Raw genomic sequence first — 27,792 nt, forward strand, 5'->3', positions numbered from 1 at the left:
TAATTCTTTATCTGTAAAATGAAAGTGCTAGGAAAGGAGAAATGGATCACTCCAAACGCAAAAGGACGGAGCAAAGCAGAATCTGTCGTAGCCCTGACCCATGTCTTTAAACATAGAAATCAACACTCGGGAAGATGGAATTGCCAAGAAATCCCTAAGAAGATGAAGCGAGGGAGAAAGCAACCTCTAATTTCATCAAGGCAAGCTTAGGAATTTTTACAGAAGTGTTAGGAGAAAACAAAGAGAAAAAAAGCTGCAGGGCCTGGCGCGATAGCGTAATGGTTAAGGTCCTCGTCTTGAACGCACCAGGATCCCATATGGATGTCAGTTCTAATCCCAGCAGCTCCACTTCCCATCCAGCTCTCTGCTTGTGGCCTGGGAAAGCAGTTGAGGACGGCCCAAAGCCTTGGGACCCTGCACATGCGTGGGAAACCTGGAAAGAAGTTCCTGGCTCCTGGCTTTGGGTCAGTGCAGCACCGGCTGTTATGCTCACTTGGGGAGTGAATCATCGGAGGAAAGATCTTCCTCTCTGTCTCTCCTCCTCTCTGCATATCTTACTTTCCAATAAAATAAATGAATCTTTTAAAAAAAAAGCTGCAGAGAGGATAAAGACAGACCAGGGAGCATGAGGGGAGACCAAGAGCAGAGAAGAGGCGAGGAGGGGAGGAAGAAGAGGAAAGGAAGGGAAACAAAAAGTAGAGAGTGAAAAATGCGGCAAGTGAAGAGGGCAAGAGACAAGAGGGACAGGGTGAGCAAATGACGAGTCCAAGGGAACTCAGCAAATATGGAGCAGAAGTGAGCTAGCAGGAGCAGAAGATAAGAGAGAGTAAAGATTTTGCATGTTCAGGGTTAGAAGAAATAGTCATTAATAAGCTGTCCCTCAGTAATCCTGTGGGTGTGCGGATTCCCCCAGCCTACACACTTACATGCCTTAAATGGCAGACGACTCACTACCCACAGAAGGGAGGAGAGAGAACCACAAACTGTGTGCAAGCCACAGCTCAAGGGAACCTCAGGGAGACTCAAGGCATTCCTCAGCGAGACTCTTATGCAAGTTGGGGCAACCCGACAACAGCACCATCAGAGCCTGTCACCTCCATCCTCTCCTCAAACTGTCAGCTCTTACCTGAGCTGCAGACTTAATTTCTGACCTGCCAGCCTTGAATACTCCTGGCCAGATGAGGGCTGGCCCGGGGCTGTGTCAGGACTCTTGCCAAGGATATAAGCTTCTTCGGTGTATGGTACAGCGGCTGTGGTGCCCCCGATGATGTAGCTGTAGAAGGAGACTTCCAAGGTATAGCAGTAGGAAGTGTGGTCCAAGAGTCCCCCAAGGAAGCGGCGACCAGTTCCTGCTTTCATAGCATCCCGGTTGAAGGATGTGCTGGACTGTGGAAGACAAGGTAGAGGGGAGAATCAGAGCTGGGAGCCTCAGTGCTCTCGGGTCCTGAGCAAGTCACATACCATTTCCATGTCTCAGCTTCCCCTCACCTGAGAAATGGCTTTTATCCCACAACACACGATCCTGAGAAACACTGGTTAAATAAACCCGTAATTAAATGAAAGCATCCAGACAGTAGCAGAAGCTGCCAGAGTGGGGACAGAGGGGCAAGGAAAAGCAGGAAATAAGAAACAACCCTATTGGGAAGAGAATCAGAACTAAAATTTGGGCAGTACATTCGACTTTGAAATGGTGTTCTCTGACCAGTCTGTCCCCTTTGAAGGCCATGGAAACCTTACCTGGGGAGGATCTCTGAGACATGTGACCCAGAGTTCTAGGAGGGTTGGGACTCAGGAAGCTATTGTCTGCACTCAAGTTACAGTGGCCTGGCCATCCTGTGGAGATGCTTGCACAATAAAGTATGGCTGTGTTTGTCACACAGTTTCATATGGGGAGCCAGCTGCTTTCTTCTGCCACTGAATTCTGGGTAACCTTGAACCGAATATTGAACTTTTCCTGGGCCGTGGTGTCTCGTGAGTGTCAAGAGGAGGCCTACACAATGCTGCCACTCCTTTCATGGCCTGACATTCAGATTCTGGCATTCAGAGTGCATGTTACCGAGCAGAGAAATTCATCATCTCTGTTAATATCCAGGCCTGAAGCAATGGGCAGGTGAGTTTGCAGCTCATTAGCTTCAAATATTACTGTGACCTTTGTGTACTCTCACCTGGCCACGTGGAAATAACAGACCCCAGCGATTTAGTAGCAAGACAGGAACATGTGCCAGTATGCTCTCCCATTGTGCCATAACCGTACTCGGAGAGCCCTCCTTCTCTTCTCTCCCCGCCCCTTTCAAATACTGCTTTTTTCTGGTTCCAACACTTACAGCCTTGCTCAGGCCCCACTCTCAAACAAGGTGGGCTGTAACAGGAACAGACTCTGCAGTTTGTTGAAGTGTTCACTGCCACCCAATACTTCCATAACTGTGTCCGCATTTATCCTCCCAAGTGATACATGAAGCAGGCAGGGAAGAAAACAATCAGTTACCAATTACTGGCAAAGAAGGGGAGGCCCAGGAAGAGCTGTGAGGGCAGAGTGATGGCTGCAGAACTCCCTTGGCATACACGGTGTTGGTGTTCTCAGACCGAGAGAACTGGGGTAGATGCAAACAGTCACAGGCTGAGGGCTGACATGGTGGAAGTGTTTGGTAAGTTTCCTTCTCTCTAGCACTGCAGTCACATTCACTACAGGAATGAAGTTCATCGCACAGCTCCGACAACACCTTTCCAAAGCTGCCTCCCCTGACCTGAGCATTGCTGCCCAGGACATGGGCTGAGCTGGTTTACCTCTATCCTCCACACAAGACGTGGCACAGAGTGGGTGCTCTGTTTGAAAGTTTAGTCAAAAGAAACAGAAGAAAGGGAAGGAGGTGGTGAGAGGGGGTGCTGGCTGGGGAGGGCACTGTCGGCTTACGTAGGAGAAGTCCTCAGCATTCTGGCAGAGGAGTTTGGGAAAGATGGCCTGCCTCTGGAACAGCTCCTCATCCTCAAAGATGTTTCCGTACATGAAGCCATTCATCATGGTGGAGTGGGCATGGATGTCAATGTAAAACTCCAGGCTTGTTTTCTGTTGAAAAGAAGGGTTAATACATGAGAAGTGTCAGACTAGAGAACTCGCCTTGAAGGAACCAGATGGGAAAATACACCCACCCACACATGTATATGCACACACACACATACACACATACGCACACTTTCATTTTAGCTGGCCCTATGGGTCAGCAGATTCAGTAGCCACTTGCAGTGAGGTGGCAGGGGTTGCAACAGATGAAGCTCAATCCCGTCGCACTTTTTATGTATTTATTTATTTATGTATTTGAAAGACAGAGTTACCAAGGGGAGAGACAGAGAGATCTTCCATCTGCTGGTTCACTCCCCAAGTGGTCACAATGGGTAGAGCTGAATCAATCCCAAACCAGGAGCCAGGAGCTTCTTTAGTCTCTCCTTTGGGTATAGGGGTCCAAGTGCTTGGACCATCCTCTGCTGCTTTCCCAGGCACATTATTAGGGAGCTGGATTGGAATTGGAGCAATCAGCACTTGAGCTAGCACCCCTATGGGCTGCTGGTGCTGCAGGTGGTGACTGATCCACAGCACCAATCCCTCTCCTCACACTTAGTGCCACCTGCACTTGGGCCTGGAGAGGCCTGCCAGCAGCACCTTCTTTAAAGTCTGAGCAGTTAGCACATTCATGACCAAATAGGCTTTGAATGAAATGCTATTTCTTCGATTGATAGAAATACCTTCCATGAAACATGGTTGTATTTACCTAGGATTTGCTTGCGGGTTTGCTCCCAGTTGGTCATTCCTGCTTTGGCCTTGAAATCCCCACTTAACTGAAAAGTGGGTATTTCAATTCCAGCCTCAGAGAGTGGCAGTGGAGATCCAACAGCAGTAATAATCTGTCCTTCACTGTGTGCGACACACGCCAGGTGTCATTCCAGAGCTTTACGTATGAGATCCTAGTTACTTGTTTTCATGATGTCAGTGTCATTGCTATTCTCAGGAACATGCAAATAGTATTTCAAAAAGTTCTTGGGAGACTGGAATGAATAGGTAAGTTTATTTTTGTGCAGATTTGAGATCCATGTTCATGGAAACCATGGAACTCTATGAACTGGACTTTCGTATCTACTTCCTATGGAGTTTTTGAAGACTTCTCCTATGCATGGGGGTAGACGCTTGGTAATCTATAAAGGAGACACTGATGAGTCTTCCTGTACTCTCTACTTACACTTTGAGGCAGCACCTGTCTCAGTACAGTATTATGTTCTAGCATTCCTTGTAGGTAGGGGATTACATGTAAAGAGCCTAGTGCTTATAAGTGAGGGTGCTGGGATGCAGGCCCCGGTCTCCCAAGGATTAACTCCACAGCTTAGCTTGTTTCTCAGAGGGAAACAGGATGAGCAATTTTGGCCTGATACATCTAGCCACTGGCTTAACCGCAAGTTCCTGCTTCCTATTTGTCAAGTTATCTGCCAAGGGATTGGATAAACCCTGAGAGGAACTCAAGGGATTTAGGGTGGCCACTAGAGGATTGGATAAACACTGGGAGGAACTCAAGGGATTTAGGGCGGCCACTACTGGGAGGAACTTGAGGATTTAGGGTGGTCACTTGAGGACTGGATAAACACTGGGAGGAGCTAGGGAGAGTATAAGAGAAAGCCTGGAGTTGCAATAAAGATCAATCTATCATCGATCGGCATTTGGTGTACTGCGTGTTGCCTTGTGTTGTCTCTCTGCGTATTGTCTTTTGTGTAACCCTAGTCCGTCCGCTCGGCTCGGGGTACGTGGCGGCGCGGGCGTTGCCAACACTGGGAAGCTGTGTGCAGAGTGACTGGACAAACCATCCCAGAGAGATTACCCCAGATATAATGAACTGGGGGATGCTTAGGCTGTTCTTCAATACTGCTCAAATCCAGACTTCTTTTCCCATATAGTGGCTTAGTTTGTATCTAATAGTCCTTTGTATGAGTGACAGAGTACCCAAGTGTGGGTGGGGAGGACATGTCTAAGCTCCAGAAACATCCAGGACAGGCACCAAGGCATCCAGATGCTTGCACATTCAACTCTTTCTCATCAAAGGCCAATGCTGAAACACTCAAGGCCAGCCTTGGCCACCTGTCCATCTCCTTTCCAAATACGCAGTGCCGGGGAGGATGGAAAGTCCACATTCACAAGGATTTCTCTCTCCTTGGGACACTTTTAAATGAAGTTAAACCAAAATGAAAACCATGTTGCTTCCAAAATGTGGGCCTGATGACTGTCATTTCATTTGCCTCAGAGTTGGAGTGAAAAATTACGTCTTGCCAAGCTCCAGTTCTCTGGGTAGCATAAGCTGTCTTTTGAGAGATGCAAGATGCACTGCTCTGTGTGATATTAAACTCATCATTTTCAGCTTTGGAGGTGGAATACACAATGATTCAACAGGAGCCCTATAAAAGTCATCTGTGCAATTTTATTTTCTTCGATTGTCTGTCTTTTCCTCTGAGATTTTGATGTGCTGCAGAGGAAAGGAAGTAGAGAGACGCTGTAAGAAACGTGTAAGGGAAAACTGCAATTTATAACTCCGGATGTCAAAATGAGAGAGTTTTAGAAGCCAGCTTCTCTGAACTTTTTCAGGCAGCCCTAAGTGGGGAGGCTGCTTGCCAAAAGCTGGCCAGCAAGGAGGTGAAGCAGCAAATCGCCCCATCTGGCTCTGCTGATGACCATTGAGGGTGTAGCCCCATCCTTCCACTTGCTGGCTATTGTGACTTTAGTCCACAGGTGAATGTATGGATGGTTTCAGATGATTTTAAAATCAGAAAGTCTATATTAATCCCAAATGAAATATCTTCCTTCCACTCCTGCTCCCAGTCGGAAGTTTGGCTCCTTGGGTTCTGTAATCAAACTAACATATACTGTGGTGGAGTCTCTGATTACACAAGTGAGAACCCCATGTCACATCCCTATCCCCTGAAAAAAGGTAACATTCCTAATGTACCACTCAGATCTACGTTACGTCACTCTATCCTATGGTCATTATGAACTAAGCGGTTCTTCCTTGACAGATATTGAAGGCATTTCCAATCTTTTCATGTTACAGCTGATGCTGATTTTAGTATATCTTTGCAATACATTCTTTCAAAACTATACAATTATACGTAAAACAATTTCTTTGAAGTAGAATGTTTGGCTACCTTAGAGCCTTGACAGTTTGACAAATATTGACAGAATGACCACAAGGGCCAGTATATACTTGTAACGATGTAGTACAACACCTTTCTCCATTGTCTACATAACATAGGTGGAATCAAGTCATTTGTTACTGACCAAATGGAAAGTGATCGATTACAGTTCAGATTAGGTTTAAGCTAAATTCCCCTCACTCTCATTATCTTTCTTTTATATGGCAAAGTATCTTTTTATATGTTTAGGAACTACTTGTGGGGTAGTTGTATGGCTTAGTAGTTAAGATGTCCACAGATCATATCTAAATATCTGTGTTTAATTCCTACCTCTGACTACTGACTCAGCTCCTTGCCAATGCAGACCCTGGAGGCAGTAGTGAGGAATCAAATAATTAGGCTCCTGTACTCTGTGGGAGACCCTGAAAAAGTTCTTGGCTCTCAGCTCCAGCTTGGCCCATCCCTGCCTGCTGTGGGCAATTGGGAAGTTAACCAGAAGATGAAGCTTGCTCTCTCTCTCTCTCTCTTTCTCTCTCTGTTTCTCAAATAAGTAATACATCTAGAAAACTACACTATATGCCTTAAATGTATGCAATAAAAGTTATCAAACTATTTGCATTTACGCTTTTGGGGATTGTCTGTTCATTTCCTTGACCCATTTTAAAACCTGGGTTGTCGGGCTTATGAAAGTTAGGCTTTGGAAAAATTTGGCTTTATGTATAGAATAAACACATTTTTGTCCTTTTTTTTTTTTTTTACTTTTACTAGCACTTTATTTTCATGTAGAAAATTTTAAATACTGCGTTTTTCACAATGGTTTATCACTCTTTTCCTCTGTGAGGTTTTGGTTGAATTCTTCTGTTGTTTCTTCTATTTGATTCTTTCAGTGTTTATTTTTTTAAACATATCAGTTCAATTTAATTTATACGGATGCACAAGGTAAGGCAGGGTTAAATGTTACTGGCCCAACACTGTTTATTGAAATGTACATCTTTTTGTCACTAATTTGAAAAGCCATATTTGCCCTATAAAGTTCTGTATGCATTTAGGTTAATTTTGGAATTTTCTATCCTGTTCCAACCATTTGTTCATTCATGTGTCAGTACCGCCCTGTTTTAATTATGTCCTGTTCAAATAAATTTTAATATTTGGAGGATATTACCATTGCATTGTGCACCTTCCACTAAATGATCATGAATTTTCCTGCATATCTTTAAGACAAGCTTGTTTTGTTTCGTAAGGCTCCAAAAAATACTGTCAGTGTTCTCAATATTGTGTAATATATTCTTATTAAATTCATAGATTAATCTAGAAAGAATTAATTTTTATGAGTTTGCACCTTCTCATCCAAAAATATGTTTTGATTTTTCCATTTCAAGTTTTCTTTAGGAAAACTTTTATACCCAGCTGGTTTATATTTTTGATTTCTTTTACAATTTTTTCCACTGTTGTTTTTTATTTTTATTTCCCTTGTCCCCTCCCCAAATCCCCCTCCCCCACCAAATTCCCCTTTATTATTAGCATAGCATAGCTTTTGTAAACAGTCACATGTTCATCACTGTGGACATGGACAATGGCAGAGTCCAGCTTTCTATTGTCAAGATACAGCTAATAGTTTCATTAGTAGTTCATCTTTGATCTGGAGGTAGAGATGCACACTGCACCGCATCCTCACATCTGGACATGATAGTCTCCATTACACAGTCACCAAACATCCCTCTTAAATGAAAAACTACAATACAAAATCAACAACAGGAAGAAAAATAGAAATTTACAACACCCATGAATTTCTCAAGAGGCTTTGATAGTTCAACAGTCCTGAATTGCTGGAGATCCTGCCACTCCAATCTCAATGAACTCTCCCGAATCCACTGACTGCTATAGTCCACCTGAGTGTCCCCGTCTGCTCAGATCTTCACTGCCAATGCTTGGCTGGGGTAGTTGATCAATTTGTTCTGACCTCCATCCTCTGCTATGGTACCAGGTGTCCTCTGGAGGCTCCAATGTACTGCCATATCTTCCATGTACATTTGGATATTTGGATATGCTGTCCTCTGCTACGTCTGAGCCACTGTGGAGGCCCTGCTCTGACGCATGGAACCGGCAATTCTCTCCATGGTTAGGATTCTGAGCCCAGCAGTTCAGTTGGTAGGGAATTGCCAGACAAACCTCATCTGAGGCTATCCCAGACCTGATTCTTGTGTGTTTGCCAATTCAGGGTCTGACACAGTCTGTTACCCAAATCAGCCTAGGTACACACTGGTAGTTGCAATTGCTGGGTCAGTTCTGTCTCCAGCCCCATGTTTTACACAACCCAATGCGTGTTGGAGTCCAGCCCAATTCTGTCCACCTCATGCTTGACCTTCACGTAAACTGGTGGGAACTACAGTCTAGTCAGAGCAACCTACAACCCGCCCCCCCAGGCCCACCCCTGCCCTGGTTCCCGTGCTTGCCAGTATCTACAGCAGACTTGTCTGGTCTGTCCCACATCCCATTTAGCTCTTGTACATGTTGATGGGTATTGAAGCACAGTTCATCCTAGCCAGTCCTATTATCCAGTCCATACTGGTGCCAGTGGGTGCCACCATGTGTCTAGGCTATGCCTCCACCTGACAGTATTAAGCCCCTGTGCCAGCATCTGCCAGCTGATGCTGTAGTAATTAATGCCCAATCAATCCACACCCACACTGGCTTATGCAGGTACCAGAAGGTATAGTCAGCCCAGCCTGGCTTTTCCCTGATCCAGCTCACATTTAAGCCATTGAATGCTGCCCTGCCTGGCCTGGTCTCCCACCATCCTAGCTCTCAAGCTCACCAGTGGCCCAGTAGGGGGGCCTTCGCAGCCCCCTCACTGGGGCTATACCCTCTCCCCCACTGTGTTACACATGTGCTGGTTGGGTGCTGGGGCCCAGTCTGGCACAGATTCCTCACCTTTGCATTTGCCAGTGGGAGCTGTAGGATGGCCAGGCCAGGCCCACCCCCAATTCCAACTCACTCTGGTGGGGGCTACAGCCTAGCCCAACCCCCAATCCCGACCCTCATGTGGAGTGGTTGGTATTGTGTCCTGACCTGGCTGGCCCATATTTCACTCTGGCACTAGGATTCGCCAGTTGGTGATATGGACTGACCAGTCTGGCCTGTCCCCAACCTGCGCCAAATGTATGCTCATGGGTACCATATTTTGGCCTGGTCTAGGCTGCTCCCCGTCTTGGTTCTTGTACTCACCTGTAGAGAACGTGTCCTGACAGAGTTCTCCAGGCTCCTCCATCTGGATCTCTCCCAGTGCCAGATCTTGCGCACACCAGTGGGTCCATGGGCCAGCCCTACTTAGTCCACCTCCTGTCCTAGCAGGATCAGTGGCCTTTCTTCACTGGTTTGCACCCATTCTGGTTCTTGTTGTTGGGTGCTACAGCCCAGCCAAGTCTGTTCCATACCCAGACGCAACTCTCACATGTCTCAGTGGGGGCAGAGACCTGGCCTAGTCCATCCTATACCTACCCTGGTTCTTATGAGTACCAGAGGGTGTTGAAGTCTAGCTCAGTTTTGTGTATCCCATACCCAGCCCACACACACGCCAAGGGATTCTTCAGCTGTATCTAGACCAGACTGCAGTCCCCACCCTGGTCTTGGTGCTCTGAAATGGGGATCACAACTCGGCCAGGACATCCCCTTTGCTCCCCAACCACGCCTGCTCCCCTCAATAGATTTCATGCATGCCAGTGATTGTTCTGACCAGGCCTGGAATAGCTTCCAACTGTCTTAGTCTTTGGCTTCATATGCTGTATCCTGGCCTGACCTAGCCAGCCCCTAGTCCCAACTCTCGCTGGCAGGTGCTGCAACCTAGCCCTGCTCAGTCTACTGGCTCATGTGAGGCACTAAGTGTGATATCCTAGCCGGGCACAATCTGCACTCTAGCCTGGTTTCTGCACTCACCAGTGGGCTAAGATCTGCTTGGCCTTGCCCAGTCTGCCCCCTTCTAAAACCAACCCACACACTTGCCAAGGGGTGGGGCTACCTTGCCCAGCTTGCCTGACCCCTAGGTCTGGAACACATGCTCACCAGTGGGAGCTATGGCCCACTAGGCGGGTATCCCAGTTTCCCCACTCAGTCCACTCTCAGACCCAGATCTCATGCTCTAGCAAGTGCTAGATCCTTGCTGGCAGAACCTGCCCCTCCATCTTGGTCTTTGTATGAGCTGGTGGATGTTGCGGGCTAGCCCTCACTACACCCTATTTTAGGATGCACATGTAGGTACTGCAGCTTGGGCTTACCTAGCCTATTCTCAGCTCCAGTACCCATGATTGCTGGTGGGTTCCATGTTCACTCCTAGTTCAGCCAGTCACCACCCCAACTCTTGAGCTAACCATAGGGTTGGGCCCACTTATTCCCCACAGAATCTACTCCCGGGCCTGGTTCTCTTACATGTTGGTTATTGTCATGGCCCTGCCTGATGTGACCTGTTCCCTGTTCTAACACTCAATCAGGTACTTGGATCTAGGTCAGCTAGACTGGCCCCCAGCCATAACTTCATGTGGTATGGCATGTGGTGGTCAGTGATGCTCTGCACTAACAAGCCCATCTCAGGACTGCCATGTAGGCTGATGAATTAGTCTGACCCATACAGATCTTCCAATCACTCCCCTCCATACCACCAGGTCTCAGTTCCCTCACTTACCAGCCTGTGCAGTGGCCCTGTTGTTAGATGACTGACCCTCAGGATTAATTTCTCACTTGCACATATGGTGTCCATATCCATGGATGTCTCTAGGCAATATTTTGTCACTCCCAAGTCCCCAGAACTCATTGGCAGGCAGCCAGCGGGCAAAGCCCAGCACCTGATGGGCACACTGGCCACCCATGGAATAAAGATGGTGCCGGCTGCTTAAGAAACAGCTGGGAGTGGGCTGCTTCCTTTGCCCATCAGCCAAGATTGGCCAATAAAGTGGAGTTCCGCTGCACATGCCCGACCCGCCTACAATTTTTTTTTTTTTGTCATTCAGTCTTCTAACTGGCAATTCTCTTTAAAGATAAAGATTTTTGTTTTCAGGATATAAAATACTCAGGCATCACTACTTTTATTTCTCATAACTTCTCATTCGATTTTCTTGGATTTTTGTTGATTCACTTATTCAGCAGATAATTGCTGAGTATGTGCTACATGTAAAACAGTATTCTAGACTTGGGGATATGTGTTGGAGGCTTCTATGAGACCTAGGGACATTAAACAAATCAGTTCATAAACACACAAGATGTCAGGATGTCAGGTAGTACTAAAACCATGGAGACAAACAGGGTAAGGAAGCAAAAAGTCATACACATTTTAGAAAAGAGGCACTAGAATGAAAGAGGAGAGTTGGCAATGATGATAACAGGCAAAAGGGTCTTCCTAGTGGGCAAGTCAATACAGAGGTACTCTGTGTCTGGCATGCTGGACAAGCAAAAGGTGGCTTACAGGAAAGGGGAGAATCAAAGGGCTGGTGTTTTCCATGCAATTTTATCACCTTTCATTTACTTCTTTTCATTTTATTTGGTGTGAGGGGTGATTTGTAAGAGAAGACAGAGACCTTCTATCTACTGGTTCACTTCTTTGCAATAGCCAGAGCTGAAGCTGATACTCACTGTGCGTCTCTCATGTGGGTAGCCGGGACCCAGTGGTTTGAAACTGTGCCTGCTGCCTCCCAGGGTAAGCCTCAGGAGGATGCTGGCTTGGAAGTGCAGGAGCCATGACTCAATCCAGGTATTCTGATATGAAATGTAAGTGTCCCATGTGGTGACTTTAATCACTGAGTGAAAAGCCTGCTCCTCTTTTTCTGGTGCTTTTTGTTTGTTTGTTTTGCTTTTATAGCTTATGTATTTTTTCATGTCTAACTGCACAATTCAGTACTTCAATCAGGGACAAATTAAAGGGCTGATCACTTTTCAAGATCTCGTCCCATGAATGAGATTTTGAGGGCTGGAGCTAGAGTAGAAAAAGGTTTAGGAAATTTTTCTGAATGGGGTCTGAGTTTGAGATCTTTGTTTTTCTCACCTTATCACATATATTCAGTAGGTTGTTAGCAAGACCAAAAGACACTAATTCCAAACACTAATTCTAATAACACCTTGAGTAAGCTCTGTGCCTTCAGTGGACTGATGAACTTGTGTTGGTCCAGGGTGAATGAAGTACAAGGCAGGAGTGGGAGCTGTGGTCTTGTTCTACTGTCAGCTTGAGCTGTGATCTGGGCCAGGCATTCCTTCAGGTGAGAGAGTGTTAAGTGGGAGATATAAGCTTTTCACAACTTCTTCCCATCCTTATTTAACACACCCCCCCTTCTCCACAGCTTCTTGCATGGCACTTGATAGTAGTACTTGCTGCCGTAAGCCTAATCTGACTGATGAGTGTGTTTGCTCACGAATTCCTTGAGATCAAGACCCATGTCTGAACCAAGTCCCTATCATCCCTTTCTTAGTTGGTCTGTTGAAGTTGCTTTATAAAGTTTTTTTTCCCCTCAATTAGTTTAGAATGATCTTGCCACGTAGCAAACTACGTCACCTTCTTAGTTAAAAGTGGTCTCCTGGCCTTTTGCTCACAGTCTCCAGCGGAAGGACTCTGGTATATCTGAAAAGGCTCCATGTGAGCTGACCCCTGCATGTGCCTCAGGTCTTATTGCTTGTGGTCTAACCCTCTGCACTAAACAGCACTACTTGGAGTTCATTCAGTCACCTCCCTGGTGATTTTTGTCACTTTATTTGCATACAAAGTCTTTTCTGTCTTGAATATGCTTTCTGGGAATCTTTATCTAGTTAATCTTGACTCAACATTAAAATTTAATGCAGATACTAATTAGATGTTCACCAATTCTAATTCCTTTTTGGGGTGCCCTGGAAGATGTTTCCCAGTTTCCTTTGTCATTTATTTGGGATAAGAGTTATGTGGGCAATGGGGATATTTACAATTCCCATGTTTGGCTGTAAAACTGATATCCCATCTCCAGCCTTCGCTTTTGCCCTTTTGCATGGAATCCACCTCTAAACACGATGGCTCCCTGAGAAAGAAGAGGCCTATGTCCCTGAATCGGTGATTGGAAGAAATGGCTTGGAGGAGTCACCTGGCTTGTGTCGGTCTCTGACATGAGTCAGAAGTGAGTGTTCAGTGTGTTAAGCACTGAGACTCAGAAATTGTCATAACAGCTAATATCGTTCATTTCGATGAGTATAAAGTCTCATTCGGAGGCTTATTTTATCCCTCAGGTCAACTTAACAGCCTCTTCAAGGGAACATATTTCCCAGTTCACCACATGGCATAATAACTGTTTGTTTATTTCTATCTCCCATCAGATTGTGAGCTCTTTGAGGGCAGGAGGTCACAAGCTGTTGATCTTTTTATAATCCACAGACCCTTAGCAGAGGGCCTGGCATATAGAAGTTTATCATTAAGAACTTGATGAAAGAACTAAAGAGCAAAGCAACCCATGAGAGGATAAGCACACTATTGAATAAACAAATGCCTCTTCAGTGTTGCCCAGCAGAAAAACAAGATGTTTTTTGTGACCATGTCAGAGAAAGAAGTGTGTCACCAATGTGGAGACTTTAATTACAACTTGGAAATGAAAATCATGTGGTAGTGATATGGGGGAATCTCTGTTCTTTCATTTCTAACTTAAAACCTTAATTAAAACCAAGTGATGGAGGGCTGTCCCCTTGCCAGCAGCCAACAGCTCATCCTGCAATCAGGGGTCTAAAGAGTAAATTAAAATCAGTGCCAATAAAATTAAAATTACCTTGGAGCATATTTGCAACATAATTTAGTGTGGAGTTTGCTTCCTGCTAGACACCAGGGAGGAAATGGGCTTTCTGTCTACATTCTGAGCTGCTTCCCTGCCTCATCACACTTGGCCTAGGTGATGCCTGAGTGTGCTGCTCTAATGAGGTGTTGAATCCTTCACTGTTAGGCAGTCCTTTGTTACTGAATGCAGAGTCAACCCCACGAAGGGTGTGGACAACCCAGAAATCCAGTCTGAGGAGGGGAGGGAGCTTTCAGTGATATTGGGAGGTGTGGAAGAAGCTGAACTTGGGAGAGATAATGGCCAGTGCTGAAAGGTGGGCTATATTGTTATTTCTGCTTTACAGAAGAGAGACCTGAACAGAAAGCTTGAGTAACTTGGCCTGCATCATATAACAGGAAGTGATGGAGCTGGGACGGCACTCTGCTGCTGGCTATCAGCCCCTGTGCCCTCTCAGGAAGGCAGCAAGGCAACCACTTCATCATGATGATATGGGCTCCATGTGGGTTCTGTCATCTCTGTGCTGAGGGACTGTGAAGGTTGGGAACTGAGGCTACGGGAGTATCAAGGAGTGTTGGTGAGCTGATAACTTCCTAGCTGTGGTTTGTTCCAGGGCGGTGTTTCCACCTGACTCTTGGGCAAAAAGTTCCCTATCATATCCCTATTTTTTTTCTGAAGTGAAAACTAGTTTGGAAGTTAGGGCATGTGTTAGCATGACCAACAGGAAAACTCTTAAGAACAATTGAGGACTTTTCCTTTTGTTGCAACCAAGCTAACCAAAGCAACGTGATGTGAAATCATGCATGTCTAGTTCTTTGAAATGGCATCATGAAATCTTCCTTCCTAAGATAAGTCCTGAGTGTTTCTGGAAAGAATTTCTTGCCACAAAGAGAGATGTGACAAATCAAGGATATAAAGGATGTGGCTAGTGTTATAAGATTGCAGGTTAAGTCATCCACCTGGGTATCTGGCATCCCATATAGATGCCAGTTCAAGACCCAAGTGGTTCCACTTCTGATTCAGCTCCCTGTTAATGTGCTTGAGAAAGCAGTGGAAGATACCTCCCAGGAAGAAGACCTGAAAGAAGCTCCTGGCTCTGACTTGGTCTCAGTCCTGACCTCTCTGGCCATTTAGGGGCATGAACCCCTTTTTCTCTGTAACTTGGACTTTTGAATGAATGAATGAACAAATGAATGAGTGAACTAACAAACAAATAAATAAAGCTTGTGTTAAAAAGAAGTTGAAATTTTGCTGCCACAAATAACACGAACAGCAGTTAAAAGCAAGGCAGTTGCGGAGTGCATAGCATGCTAGGAATGTATCACAGTGAGTGATGGGTTGGTGTATGCATCTGCTTTTCATTACCATAATGAAATATCTGTGTCTTGGTAACTTTGAAAAGAAAATGATTTTTCTAAGCTCACAGTTATAGAGGTTCAAAGGCACAATGCTGTCATGGCATAGTGGCTAATGGGTGTGAGAGCAAGAGACAGGAGTTCAGAAGGACTGAGGCTCTCACAACTCCTTCTGAGGATCCACCCACCACTGAACTAAGGATCTCCCATGAGGTCACATCCATAAAGGTTCCCTATCAGTTCCTAACATTATCACCTTAGAAACCCACCTTACATACACAAACCCTTAGGGACAGTCCTAATGCATATCCAAACCACATCAGATGATGAATAAGAGTGGGTAGAGGCAGGGTCTGCTTTAAATGGAATGACCAGGGAATATCCCTGCATATAAGAACCAGTCATCCAAAGAAACCAGAAAAATAATTATGAATAAATAAAGGCTTTGGATTAAGGATAAGTGTGGCATTTTTCAAAGACTGGAGGGAAGACCAGAAGCTTGATTATGCTGAACCAGAGAGGTTAGGCCAGAGAGGTTTGCAGATTGTTGCTGATCAGAGTCGTAGTATAAAGCTAATCCTGGGTGCAGCATGGAAAGCCATTTGATCAGGGCACACTGACACCTTGCCTATCAAGCAGTGAGATACCAGACGAGACAATTGAGATGATTCCTCTGAGAGCAGAGTAGCTTGCATTATAGCAATGATGACTGGAAGGAAAAGAGGATATATTTGATAAATATTTTAACCATACCATATCCCTATAGGACCTGAACATGGATAATACGTGGCGAGAATCCAAGACGAATCAAGGGCTCATGACCTGAGCAACTGAGTAGACACTGGCCATCTTCTACAAGAACAAAGAAGGGTAGGATGGAGCCCCCATTTGGGTGGTGGTAAGAAAATTGAGAGTGCTGATACGGAACTCTGCAATTTGAAAAGACTATTAGAGAGTTATTACTGGAAATGCCAAGTAAGCAGTCAATCAATTTATGAAAGCAGAACTCTTGGAGAGGACTAAACCGGGGACACAAATGTCATTCACATAGACACTGTCTGCTGGGACAGAGTGTGGACCATGAGGAGGTCCTGGGCTCGAGACTACAGCTCTCTATGAATGAGAGTTTAAGTAGAGAAAGAAACAAAGGAGGCTGTAAATGGCTCGAAGACTAGGAGGAAAACAGGAGAGTGTGGTTTCATGGAAACAAAGGGCCAAAAAAACACCCTAAAACCTCAAAATCCACCAGGTTTTAAGAAGTAGGCTATACTGTTTAGAAACCTCTAGTAGCCCAGAGCCATTTGTAGTTCTGCTCTGCATCAGCAGATGTAGTTCAGAACCAGGAAAACAGGGGACACTTGCTGAGAGACTAAATGAATGAATGGGTTGCGTATCATGAACTCAGAGAAAGAGGAAATGATAGGAGTGGGGATAGGAAGTAGATTCTACCCAAGGAACTTCGTGGGGGAGGATAACAACAACAATATACCACTTACAATGTTCCAGGTACTCAACCTTCGCACAACCTTATCAGATAAAGACACCCTTTATAAACAAACTCATAATAAAGAACTTAAGTAACTTGCAAGGGAATGCCCCATCACATAGTGCTGCCTCTCAGAGACTAAATAATTGGCCCTACAGTCCATGTTCTTAACTATGACACCAGTGAAGGCTATTGACATTCATGGTTCTTTAAAATTATTCCATGAATGTGTAACAGAAGTGTAGCAGAGACTGACATGTCCAGATGTGGAGAAATAGTGCAGCATGCCTCTCTGTATCCAGACCAAAGATGGACTCCTGGTGAAACTGTTGAATATATCCTGACAGTAAGATGCTGGACATTCTGACATTGTCCATGCCTACAATGCCGGGAAATACTTCAATAGCAGAATGATGGAGTTATGACTTTATGACTGCTCATGAAGAACTACCCATTGTAATACTAGAGGGGAAGTTATTGGAGGGGGTTGGGGTTGGGAAATCCCAGAGCCTATGGAACTGTATCATAAAATAATAAACAGTTCTTACATTAAAACATCCCATGAGATGTGTACTGTTATCAGCATATAGGGAAATGAAAAACAAAGAGCCTGCAAATGGTAGAGATGAGATTCAAACCCAGGTCTTGCTGATCTGAAATTGAGCTCTTCATCTCAAACTATTCAGAATGCACCCCCCTTGCCCAACTAGGGCCCCTTTGTGTTCCTTGGATCAAGCTGCTGGATAAAGGGAATGTGTGAAAGGAATGCTTAGGTGTAGGGAAAAAAAACAAGTGAAAACCCGTTTTTTCTGTTCCTAATTTGTCTCTTATATCCAACTCTACTTTGGAGTGAAAAGTAAAACCTACATCTCAATGGAAGCATTTATGCATCTCTTTCTTCCAGGGATCCAGAAACAGCCAGGTGTAGTCTGGCAGAAGGCAGCCTTTCCCTTCCCTCACTTTTTTCCTCCTCTGGGCTGGATCTCAGAACATAAGTCAAGGGAGTGGTGTGGTTTTAGCGTTGGTAGACTCAGCTATCAGCGTCAATTTAGTCATGGGTGAACTTTCTGACTTTTAGAGGTCACTTAGTCGCTGTGGATTTGTTTCCTCATCTGAAAACTGGAAAAAATGAATTCCCAAAATACAGAATTATCTAGAAATTAAATGAGGCAACTGACTTTGTGTCTGGCAAAATATCTGGCAGCCTATCTCCCCTCACTGTATACTTCTTAAACACGTAATGAAACCATGGGGAAGTACCATGCTTGGCCTTGGAGAAATAGACCACTTGGACCTCAGGACTTTCAGGAGAGATGGATATCTCACAAGTGATTGCAGGTGCAATTAAGGAGAGGCTTGGAAACCCAATATACACAAATGTCAATTTCTTCCTTGTTATCAATAAGAAATCTCTTGACTATAAGCACCATCTTGTGCACATTTGTAATGAGTTTATAACCCATTATGACCCCAATTAGCTCATTGTGTCCTCTCAACAATCAATGAAGTATGCAGAATCATGATCAAGATCTTATAGCAAGTTAGCAGTTGATCTGGCATCCTAACTTATATCTCACCTCTTTCACAGGGATCACTCCACATACCCACTCTGACCTCAAAAGTGGACAAAGATAAAAGTAAAGAAGCCAAGTCTTACAGGAAGACAAGACAAATAATCAGGAATTCTCAACTAAGAAGAGGACTGAGCTATAATATGTAAGGTTGTGAGAGCTGAGGGACATTTTAATTTGATAATTAAAAGTTAATGTTGCTTCATAATAAGTCTGAGGCTAATGAAACCAGGGCACCCCCAAGCACACATTAGGAACTCAATAAATAGCTGCGGCCTCAAGGCTTGGGGACATCTTCAACAGGAGGCTCATCCAGAGAGGTGATGATGGATGTGGAAATGCTGAACTGGGGACAGGAGGCCCTCGGTATATGCAAGCTCCTTTCTTTGCAGAAAATTCATCTTGAGAAGTCGTTCTCCCTCCCTGGACTCCAGAATCTGCACACAGAATGAAGTTAGTGGCTTCTTGGGGCGCTCTCCATTGTTGTACACCCTTCAGTATCTTACCTTCCCTTCTCCCCTTCAAGGCATAAGCACAGGCCCTTTTTCTGTGGCTTGTCCCTGTGGGAAGGGCTCACTATATGAACATATTTCAATCATCTTCCCCACACTAAAGCAGTCTTTTCCATTTGGCAGAGAACCATTGTTGCTTTTTGAAAAGGTGTTCAAAGGTGCCGCCATTGAGGCAGAAATTATGGACTTTACCTTGGGGAAAACAAGCTGATTCTGTGTAGACAGCTGGAAGAGAGCGGAAGTGAGGAAGAAGTATACAGGTGGGAGTTCATTACCTTAGCTTCCTCCTTCTTACGTCTCCCTCTTTTCTTGCCCATTTTCTCCTTCTCTCTTTTCATTCCTCTGTTCTCCTGCCTATGCATCCCCCACTTCAGAGCCTTCTCACTAATTTCATAGTACAGTGAGGGCAGAAAGACAAAGAAGCAAATAACTGTATGTAAAACCTTCAGGTGCTGTGAGCCCTGTGTTGGTAGACTGGGTGAAAGTGCGGCTACAGAAGCCACCACTCTAACAGGTGGTAAGGGAAGACTTGACAGAAGTCATTGTCAAGCAGTATCTCCACCGTAGGGAATGTGTCCTCAAAGTGGGTGATAAGGAAAGCAGCCTGCAACGGAGACAGGGCCTAAGTTGTGAACAGAAGCCCCAAGACCCAATCAATCACTTAGCACACTAAGGGAACTCTAAGGCATGATTTCTGGGCGTGAGGGTTGCTAAGATGAACAAAGGGGACAGAGAAGCACCCCACCCTTCATGTACCTATACATGGGGGAACTCATGAGCTACTACAGATGCAGGTCCTTTTCTATGAAGTAGAAAGAGTCATGGCTCACCCCCACCTGTGATAAAGAATTGAATTTCATAAATCTCAAAGGTAAGCAGAATATTTACGATGTTTTTGCTAGAATGGAAGTGAGGACTAATGAAACAAGGAAGACTTCCTGAAGCGAAGCAGGTGAAGGGGGACATGATGAAGTGTACCAACATGACCCCTACTCCAAAGGGAGGCTGACGGCACTCGGCATTGAACCTGCTTGCAATCGTTCCCAGCTTTCTGGATTGGCTAGCTGACTGGCTGGAGGACAGGCATTCACTGAGATTGGGGATGTAACCATTGTAAAAACATAAGCTGAATGTTGGCCTCCTAAGTGCTGCTCTTAAAGCATATTGTGCTGCTCTAGGGAAAGAGTAACTGATGTGGGCTGATTTGTCAAGAATATAAATTTATTTCTCACAATTCTGTAGGCTGGGAAGTCTGAGATCTAAGTGCTAGCATCTGACAGGGATCTTCTCGTTGCATCCTCACATGGTAGAAGGTAGTAGGGCCAAGAAAGGAATGGAGAAGCAGGAGACACCCTATTCCCACAAGCATGTTTTTCAGCTGCATTAACCTGTTCACAGGATGGAACCCTTGTGACCTAAATCTTTTCCATCAGGCCTCATGCTCACAGCCCACTGGCTATGTGCACTGGGGATTAAGTTTCCTATGTACAAAATTTGGAGGATGCATGCAAATCATAACAGTATTGTCCTCAGTCAAAATAAGATATTCCAGATGGTAGATGGTCTTAGGCTATGATATTTTGAGGCAAAGCAGGTTGATTTTTCCTAAATATGTCTGTTTGAATGAGAGGAAATTTTTCCCCATATAATCACATGTATCCTATAATGACAAAGCTCTTCACTAATGTGGTTAGACATATGCATGGCACATTTTTGTTAGGATGTAAGATCGGAGTGAGAGTTGAAGAACTAGGGTGCCTGGGTCTCCTATTGGGGTGTGAATGGGATGAGAATTGAGATTTCTTACAGTGTTTCTCTGCTGGATGCATTCACTGCTTTCTGCAGCAACTTCTGATTTTTAGGGATGACTGCACTAAGCCAGAAAGCAGCAGGCAGTGGGGAAGCATGAGCAAGAATTACGTAAGTGGAGCTGCCGGGATTAGAACCGGCGTCTATATGGGATCCCGAGGTGTTCAAGGCAAGGACTTTAGCCGCTAGACCCGCCACCGGGCCCCATTACAAACCTTTTTAAAAGCAGATAGAGTGTGCAGTTTCTGTGACTCTTGGAGCTGTCTGTAGCCTACATCTTTCCTTTGACACATGGGCTGCTGTCAACAACCTACAGAACTTGTTCACGATCATTATCTCATTCCCACCATACCTGGTTTATAGGCGGATGCTCTGCTCAAGGTTACACAGCTTGAGCTGCGTGGCAGAGCCCAGGATAAAACTCAGATCTGCTACCCACAGGGCAAATTCTTCCCACCAAATTCTTCGGCCTTGATTCTTTGATCTTTGGTTTGAGTTTAGGGGAGGCAGGAGGATGAACTGGTGGCAGCTACAGGAGATACGGATGGCATTTCTCAACCTCCTTTTCTTGTCTGTGGTGCCCACCTGTGATGGAACCTTATGTTTCTGCCAGGCTAAACTGGGAATGTAGAGGCAGTCATGCTCTTCTGTGCCCTGTAAGGCTTTGCTCATGCAATTCCCTTGACCAACCACCCTCCAGAGCTCAGGGTAGACATCTCATCCTCTGGGAAGCCTTCCCTACCCCACTTGGTGTGGCTACCACTGTGTTCTTCGCTTAACATTGTCACACCACCCTCCAGGTTTATGAAAACCACTTCATTGTTTCCTTATTATTTCTTTCTACATCTATTTCTCCCACTGTACCAAATACCAATCTAAAACCAAGAATCATACCATTTCAATCCTTATGCTTCAAACATCCATCACACTGCTCGGCACATAGTAGGTGCTGAGAAAGTTACTGAATGAACAAACAGACCAGCTGTTGATAGAGAAGAAAATATCTTTGAGGAGAAATGATCTCCATTTTTGACCTTCTGTATGAAATGACATTGTGAATACAGAGTGAAGGACAGGCCCTAAAGGGTTATGATGGGTTAAAAAAATCCTTTCCTGTTCATTCTTCATTCAGGGTTCTTTCCACTTTTTTTTTTTTTTGCCTTCTTGCTGTGATAACAAAAATAAAGAGTACATCATAAGTAAAGCTGTATTTTCTGTTTATTGTCACCAGGTTAATAACAGTAACAGCGCAGGGAGAAAATGAGGTGTTATGTAAAATCCTGCATTGCAGATTTTGCTGCTGATGTAAAGAACCCAATAAAATGTAGCACTTTAATCATGGAGATAAAAATCACACAGCAGCTTCCCCACAGGCTCCCAGAGCCTTAAGACAAAATAGTTGTGGGGAAATGAGAGATGAGAGAGGAATATTATCAGGCACCAGGAAAGTTGTTTTGGGCTTTCCCTCCCCTGCACCTCCTTGCTCTACTAAAACAGAACAAGCTTCTGTGTGTACTTCCAAGACACCTTGTAGGAATTTGCCTATCCTCTGGAGGACATGTTCAAATCTCTGGTCAGAAACTTTGCACATTCTTTGTTAAACAAAAAAAGAGAGAGATTTGTTTAGGGAGAACTGAATTATTGACTTTTAAATCAGGGTCATTTAAGAAAACAAGGGCAATTGGTAAAAAAATGAGAGATTTGGGTGGAGATAATAAGTTGGAGATTGTAACATCTCTGTTTTTATGATGGCGCAAGAGAACGACCATAGCAGGAGGTGGATGGGAGCTCTTGTGGGAACAGTGATGACCTCAGAAATCACCTCCTGGCCTCGGTGCCTGTTTCATCATTCATCAAAAAGGACTTGGCCCTGGGTGACTGCCGGAGGTCGGCCTGCTCAGACATTTAACAAACCGTAACTCTTAGTGTGGAGTCAAGTGACTGCACTCCTGATGTTGTCCTGTTAGTTGGCCTTTCCATTTCTATTCAAAACACTTTCTTCCCTCCCCATCACCCAAATATATTCTCCACCCTGTAGTCAGACCTATCTATTTAAAACAAGGAGAACTTACACCAATGCCCTGGAATCTATGGGTCCTTTGCAGTGAGAGAGCAGGAGTATGGCTAATGTAAACGGAAAAGCATTGGGATCAGAGACCTGGGTTCATCCCTTAAATAGACCTTGTGATTTTGAGGGAAGCATTTCATTTCTTCAAGCTCCAGTTTGAAGTCTCAGCTTCTATGTTTCCTATTGGTTTCCTGCAAATGAATCCTGGGAGGTAGCAGGTGACGACTCAAGTGCTTGGGTCTCTGCCAACCAGATGGGAGACCTTAGGTGGAGTTTCTGGTTCCTGACTTTAACCAGGCTCATCCCTGGTTGTGCAACTATTTAGGGAGTGAACCAGCAGATGCAAGATTTTTCCCTCTCTGTATACATGTGTGTGAGCACTCTCTCCCTTTCTGTGTGTTCCCACTTTCTCTGTGCCACTCTGCCTTTCAAATAAACATAGAGATCTTTTTAAAAAATAATTTGCCCTTTCAACAGTCTACAGTTAGGTGCTTTGTTTCATTTTAATACAGTTGCTCAATCATACTGGTCCCATTTCAAGTGTCCAGTAGCAACATGTGACTGTAGCTACTGTCATGGACACTAATATCCTCACAGGAAGTTCTATTGGATAGTGTTACTTTAATACCTTAGTAGCCATAAAAGGCGGATTGACCTATTCACACACAAGCATGCTGGCACAGATGCATCTGTTTTTATTTTCACAAATACACACTCAAGTATAAAAACTCACAAAAACAGGTATTAAAATGAGTAATCATATGGTCCATTATGAACAAAACATAACCTGAATCTTAACTCTGAATCAATTCACCAAGCATACAGTGAGTCAAGTCCTGTATTATAGAGTTCAAACTTGACACTATTTTGCTGAATCCTTCTCATTACCTTAATTGGAAGTACTGTCCATATCTTGTTGATTTTGACATTATGGTCAAGAGTGGCTGAATAACTTGAATGCAATAAAAGAAAAAACCTTGTAAGCGGCAGTAGCAGAGCTGGACTCTCCACCACTGCTTTTCAAATAGCATTTTAGAGACAAGGGGCTATGGGTCCAGGTCACCCCAACTCTCACACTCTATGTTAAAGGTCTGCCTGGGGACTACTTGGAAGTCCCAGGTTAGACACAGAGCCAGTAGAAGTCATCAAGATTTGACTGGAGTTCCAGGTTGAAGTTTTCAGCCTGGTTTTCCTGGCTTGTGAGATGTGGCAGGTCAACTTCAAGTTGGACCTGCTGAAGTCCTCCGAAAGTTCCTGGGAGCCATATAGGAAGGAGGGAGATCCTGAGGCTATAAAGAAAGACAGGCTCCCCCAAGTTGTTGAGAACAGTGGTCTTTCATGATTTATTGTTCTCATTTATTTTGAAGATATGGGCTCTCAAATTTGTGTAACAGAAGGTGGATCATGCGGAGAGGAGATTTCAAACAAAGGTTAATATGACAAGACTGGCTCTAAGTCAGTGATTGCTGTGAATATTATCAAGCACAGCCAGAGTGTCCAAAGATATGGGTGGACAGGTAAGTGGACAGAGACAGCAAGTCAGAAACACATAGAACCTTCTCTTCTAATGTTTTGTATACGTCTATTGTACTCTGATCCTCTAGAAGGCTAGAATTATTCCTCATTTATTATAAAAACCCACTTCACCATCAGACATATATCATGGAATCTAGCCCAGAGTTGACACCCAATAAATATTAGTTGGAAACAAAAATACCTGCAGAAGCACTAGATGGATGATGATAACCCTTCACTTTATAATATGCAGAAAGAGCTCTCATGCACTATAACTCAAAATTCCTACTCCAGTCTCTTGAGCCCCGCATTATCATCCTCATTTTGTTTAAGAGAGATCCTTGGCTCAGCCTACTGTAATGACTTGACTAGGGTTACATGGGGGAGCCAGCAGATCAGATGAATAGGCAGGTCTGATGGAAGCTGATAGCTAGACAGATAAAGCAGACAGGCAAAAACAAGAAAGAGGAAGCCAGTACTTGCACTGGTGATGGAGATAAGTAGAGATGGATGGTTGGGTGTGGAGAGAGCTTCCAGTCTCCTCCTCCAATTCATCCTCCACGTCCTGCTGAAAACACCTGTCCTAAGCCTGAGTCTGAGCATGCCACTCTTCTACTTACTAAACTTTTGTTGCTTCACTAAAGCATGAAGGATGATTTTCTAACACAAAAAGCCTGCAGAAGATGATCCTACACATTTCTCTGGTTTATTATTTTACCACTTTTCTGTAGTATCATTCATTCTACTCACAGGACCTTCCTTAATTCTCCCCAAATCAGATATGGTCACAACCCGTATTTGTTACACAATCTTCCACATTGTTAACTACATTTATTTTCCCCTTACTTGTGGATGTCTGACTCACTCTGACTTATAAGACTCAATATTGGCATTGTTTGTTTTTGGAAGGCTTCCCTGAGAATTGTCCCAGACTGGGCTCATTTTATGTTTCCTGGGTCTTTCTTTCTTTCTTTCTTTCTTTCTTTCTTTCTTTCTTTCTTTCTTTCTTTCTTTCTTTCTTTCTTTTTTCTTTCTTTCTTTCTTTCCTTCTTCTTCTTCTTCTTCCTTTTTTTTTTTAAATAAAATTCAATAGGATTGGAATAGGCAGAGCCCAAACCACTAACACAGAATGACATTAGTTTAATTAGCTGCATGGTATGAGGCAGGCCCTTCACTTTATTTTGCCTAATATCTTTAATTTTTTCAATAAATTTGACTATATTGATAAGTGTTTACATTAGAGCCTAAGCAATGGCTCAATGGCTAATCCTCCACCTCCAAGCACTGGCATCCCGTATGAGTTCCTGTCTTGGTTGCTCCACTTCCAAACCAGTTCCTTAGATATGGCTTGGGAAAGCAAAATGGGATGAACCAAAGCCTTGGGACCTGCATCTCTATGGGAGACCTGGATGAAGATCCTGGATCCTGGCTTTGAACTGGCTCACCTCCAGCCATTGAGGCCACATGGGGAGTAAATCAGCAGATGGAAGAATTTTTTTTTTGCTTCTCTCTGTAAATCTGCCTTTATATTAAAAAACAAATAAATCTGAAAAAAGGAGAAGGAAATGTATTTGCATTACAGACGATGTAAGCAGTTCTGGTGTAAAATACTGGCCTGTGTAGAAGCTGCTGCAGGCTCCCAAGTCTGATGGTGCAACACAATAATCCAAAGTTGGACCTGCCTCTGCCTTTGGGCTGCATACTGCCTCAGAACCCAGGCTGTCTCCAGCTCCCATCTGCCTCCCCAGTGCCCAGTGCCTGAAGCCACTGTGGCATGCTGAGTGGTGCTGTGAACGATCTCTGTGGATGATGTCAGACCATTGGTTAGGATGCATTTCCAGGCATCAAAAGGACATACTACAGATGTCCTACAGAATCACTGTCAAGTGTTTTGGAGGAATTGGTGTGGACACCACAGGAGAACTAGGGGGATAGATTCCTGAAGATGAGAATGAAGAAATAGATGACTGAAACCTCTATTATGATATATATGCTTAAAAAGTGCACAAATTCTAGAAGACACAAGTAGTTAGTTGAGGCAATTTTTTAAGAAGCTGCTTTGTCCTCTCATCTCAAAACCTTTAGAATCTTTTATAGTCTTCGTCATTCTCACCCATGTTTAGGTGGAAGAGATTTAGAGTAAGTAAATTAAGATAGTATACACATTTCCTTTCATTTTACTGTATTTTAAAATGATTCTATTTTTCTTATTTGAAAGGCAGAGTGACAGAGAGGAAGAAACACAGAGATATCTTCTGTCTGCTGGTTCACTACCCACATCATTGGAGCTGGACCAGATTGAAGCCAGGAGCTAGGAATTCCATCTGGGTCTCCCACATGGGTGACAGTGGGCCCAAGGACCTGAGCTATCTTCTGCTGCCTTCCTAGGCACATTAACAGGGAGCTGGATTGAAAGTGGAGTAGCCAGTATTCAAATTGATTCTCTAGTACCAGAAGCCAGCAATCACTAGTAGCAGCTTAGCTCACTATGCCACAACATTGGCTCATCTCTATATTTTTCGATTTGCTTTTATTTGTTTATTTATTTACAAGGCAGAGTTACAGGGAGAGAGGTAAGGACTGAAAGAGAGATCTTCTATGTATTGCTTCACTCTCAAGATGGTTGCAACTGCTGCGGCTAGACTACATTATAGCCAAGAGCCAAGAACTTCTTCTTGGTCTCCCATATGGGTACAGGAGCCCAACAACGTGGACATCTTCCACTGGTTTCCCAGATGCACTAGCAGTGAGCTAGATTGGAAATGAAGCAGCTGGAATTTGAACTGGCACCCATATGAAATGCTGGCAACTGTGGATGTCAGCTTAAGCTGTGTGCTACAATGCTGATCCTTATCTGTTTTATTTTCCCAGCTTCCTTCATTTCTCCCTGACTTTTATTTTCTGAGAGCATTCATCTGCTTTCCTCTTCTGGCATGGGTCCTGGGAAATCAGCTTCCCGGTAAATGAAGAACTACCCCTCTCCTTACACTCGTGCACACACGCACATGCATACACACACGCACACACACACACACACACACACACACACACACACACACTGGATGAAGGTAGGCATGAGGTGCAGCTGAGTACCTCTCAGCATGGCTGAGGATAAGAAACCATCCGCCGGATCACAGATGCAGGGACAGGAGCTAGCAGTTGGGCCCTAAGCTAGCCTGTAATATCTCCTCCCTTCCCTGACTGCCAGGATAGGGCACCAGGGGTCAGAAACACCCACTTCAGGCTGGGCCAGGGCCTTCATTGAAATGCTGCTCACAGCCACAGCCATTTCCAAGCCTGCCCAGCCCTGTCAGCTTCCCTGATATCTGTGTGTGAGAAACAGACGGGCCGCCCAGCTCTCTGGCAGCCTGACAAATGGCATCTAAGCAGGCCCCAGGCTCCCTGGCTCAGGCCCAGGGCTTTGGGTGGGCTTCAGTGAAGGGCTAGAGAGAAAAGGTATTTTGCTGTCAGGTGGTGTGTCTTCTAAGGCAAGGAGGATGGGGAGTAAGAAACACTGGGAGGAGGGAACAGGGTCATGAGGGAGGGACCTG

At 44.6% G+C, this 27,792-nt stretch overlaps 1 protein-coding gene across 1 annotated transcript in view; it reads right to left on the reverse strand.

Moving 5' to 3' along the window:
- Positions 1-1,091: 1,091 nt before the first annotated feature.
- The window catches only part of BEND5 (BEN domain containing 5), a 1,156,480-nt gene continuing 1,129,779 nt past the window's right edge, over positions 1,092-27,792 (reverse strand). The window contains exons 10-11 of the mRNA XM_036494566.2: positions 2,912-3,064; positions 1,092-1,386 (exon numbers count right to left, since the gene is read on the reverse strand). Coding sequence (XP_036350459.2) covers positions 1,123-1,386; positions 2,912-3,064 — 417 coding nt within the window. The 3' untranslated portion in view covers positions 1,092-1,122. The remainder of the gene's footprint in view (positions 1,387-2,911; positions 3,065-27,792) is intronic.

The sequence above is a fragment of the Ochotona princeps genome, chromosome 2, assembly GCF_030435755.1.
Source record: "Ochotona princeps isolate mOchPri1 chromosome 2, mOchPri1.hap1, whole genome shotgun sequence".
In the NCBI taxonomy this organism is placed as follows: Eukaryota; Metazoa; Chordata; class Mammalia; order Lagomorpha; family Ochotonidae; genus Ochotona; species Ochotona princeps.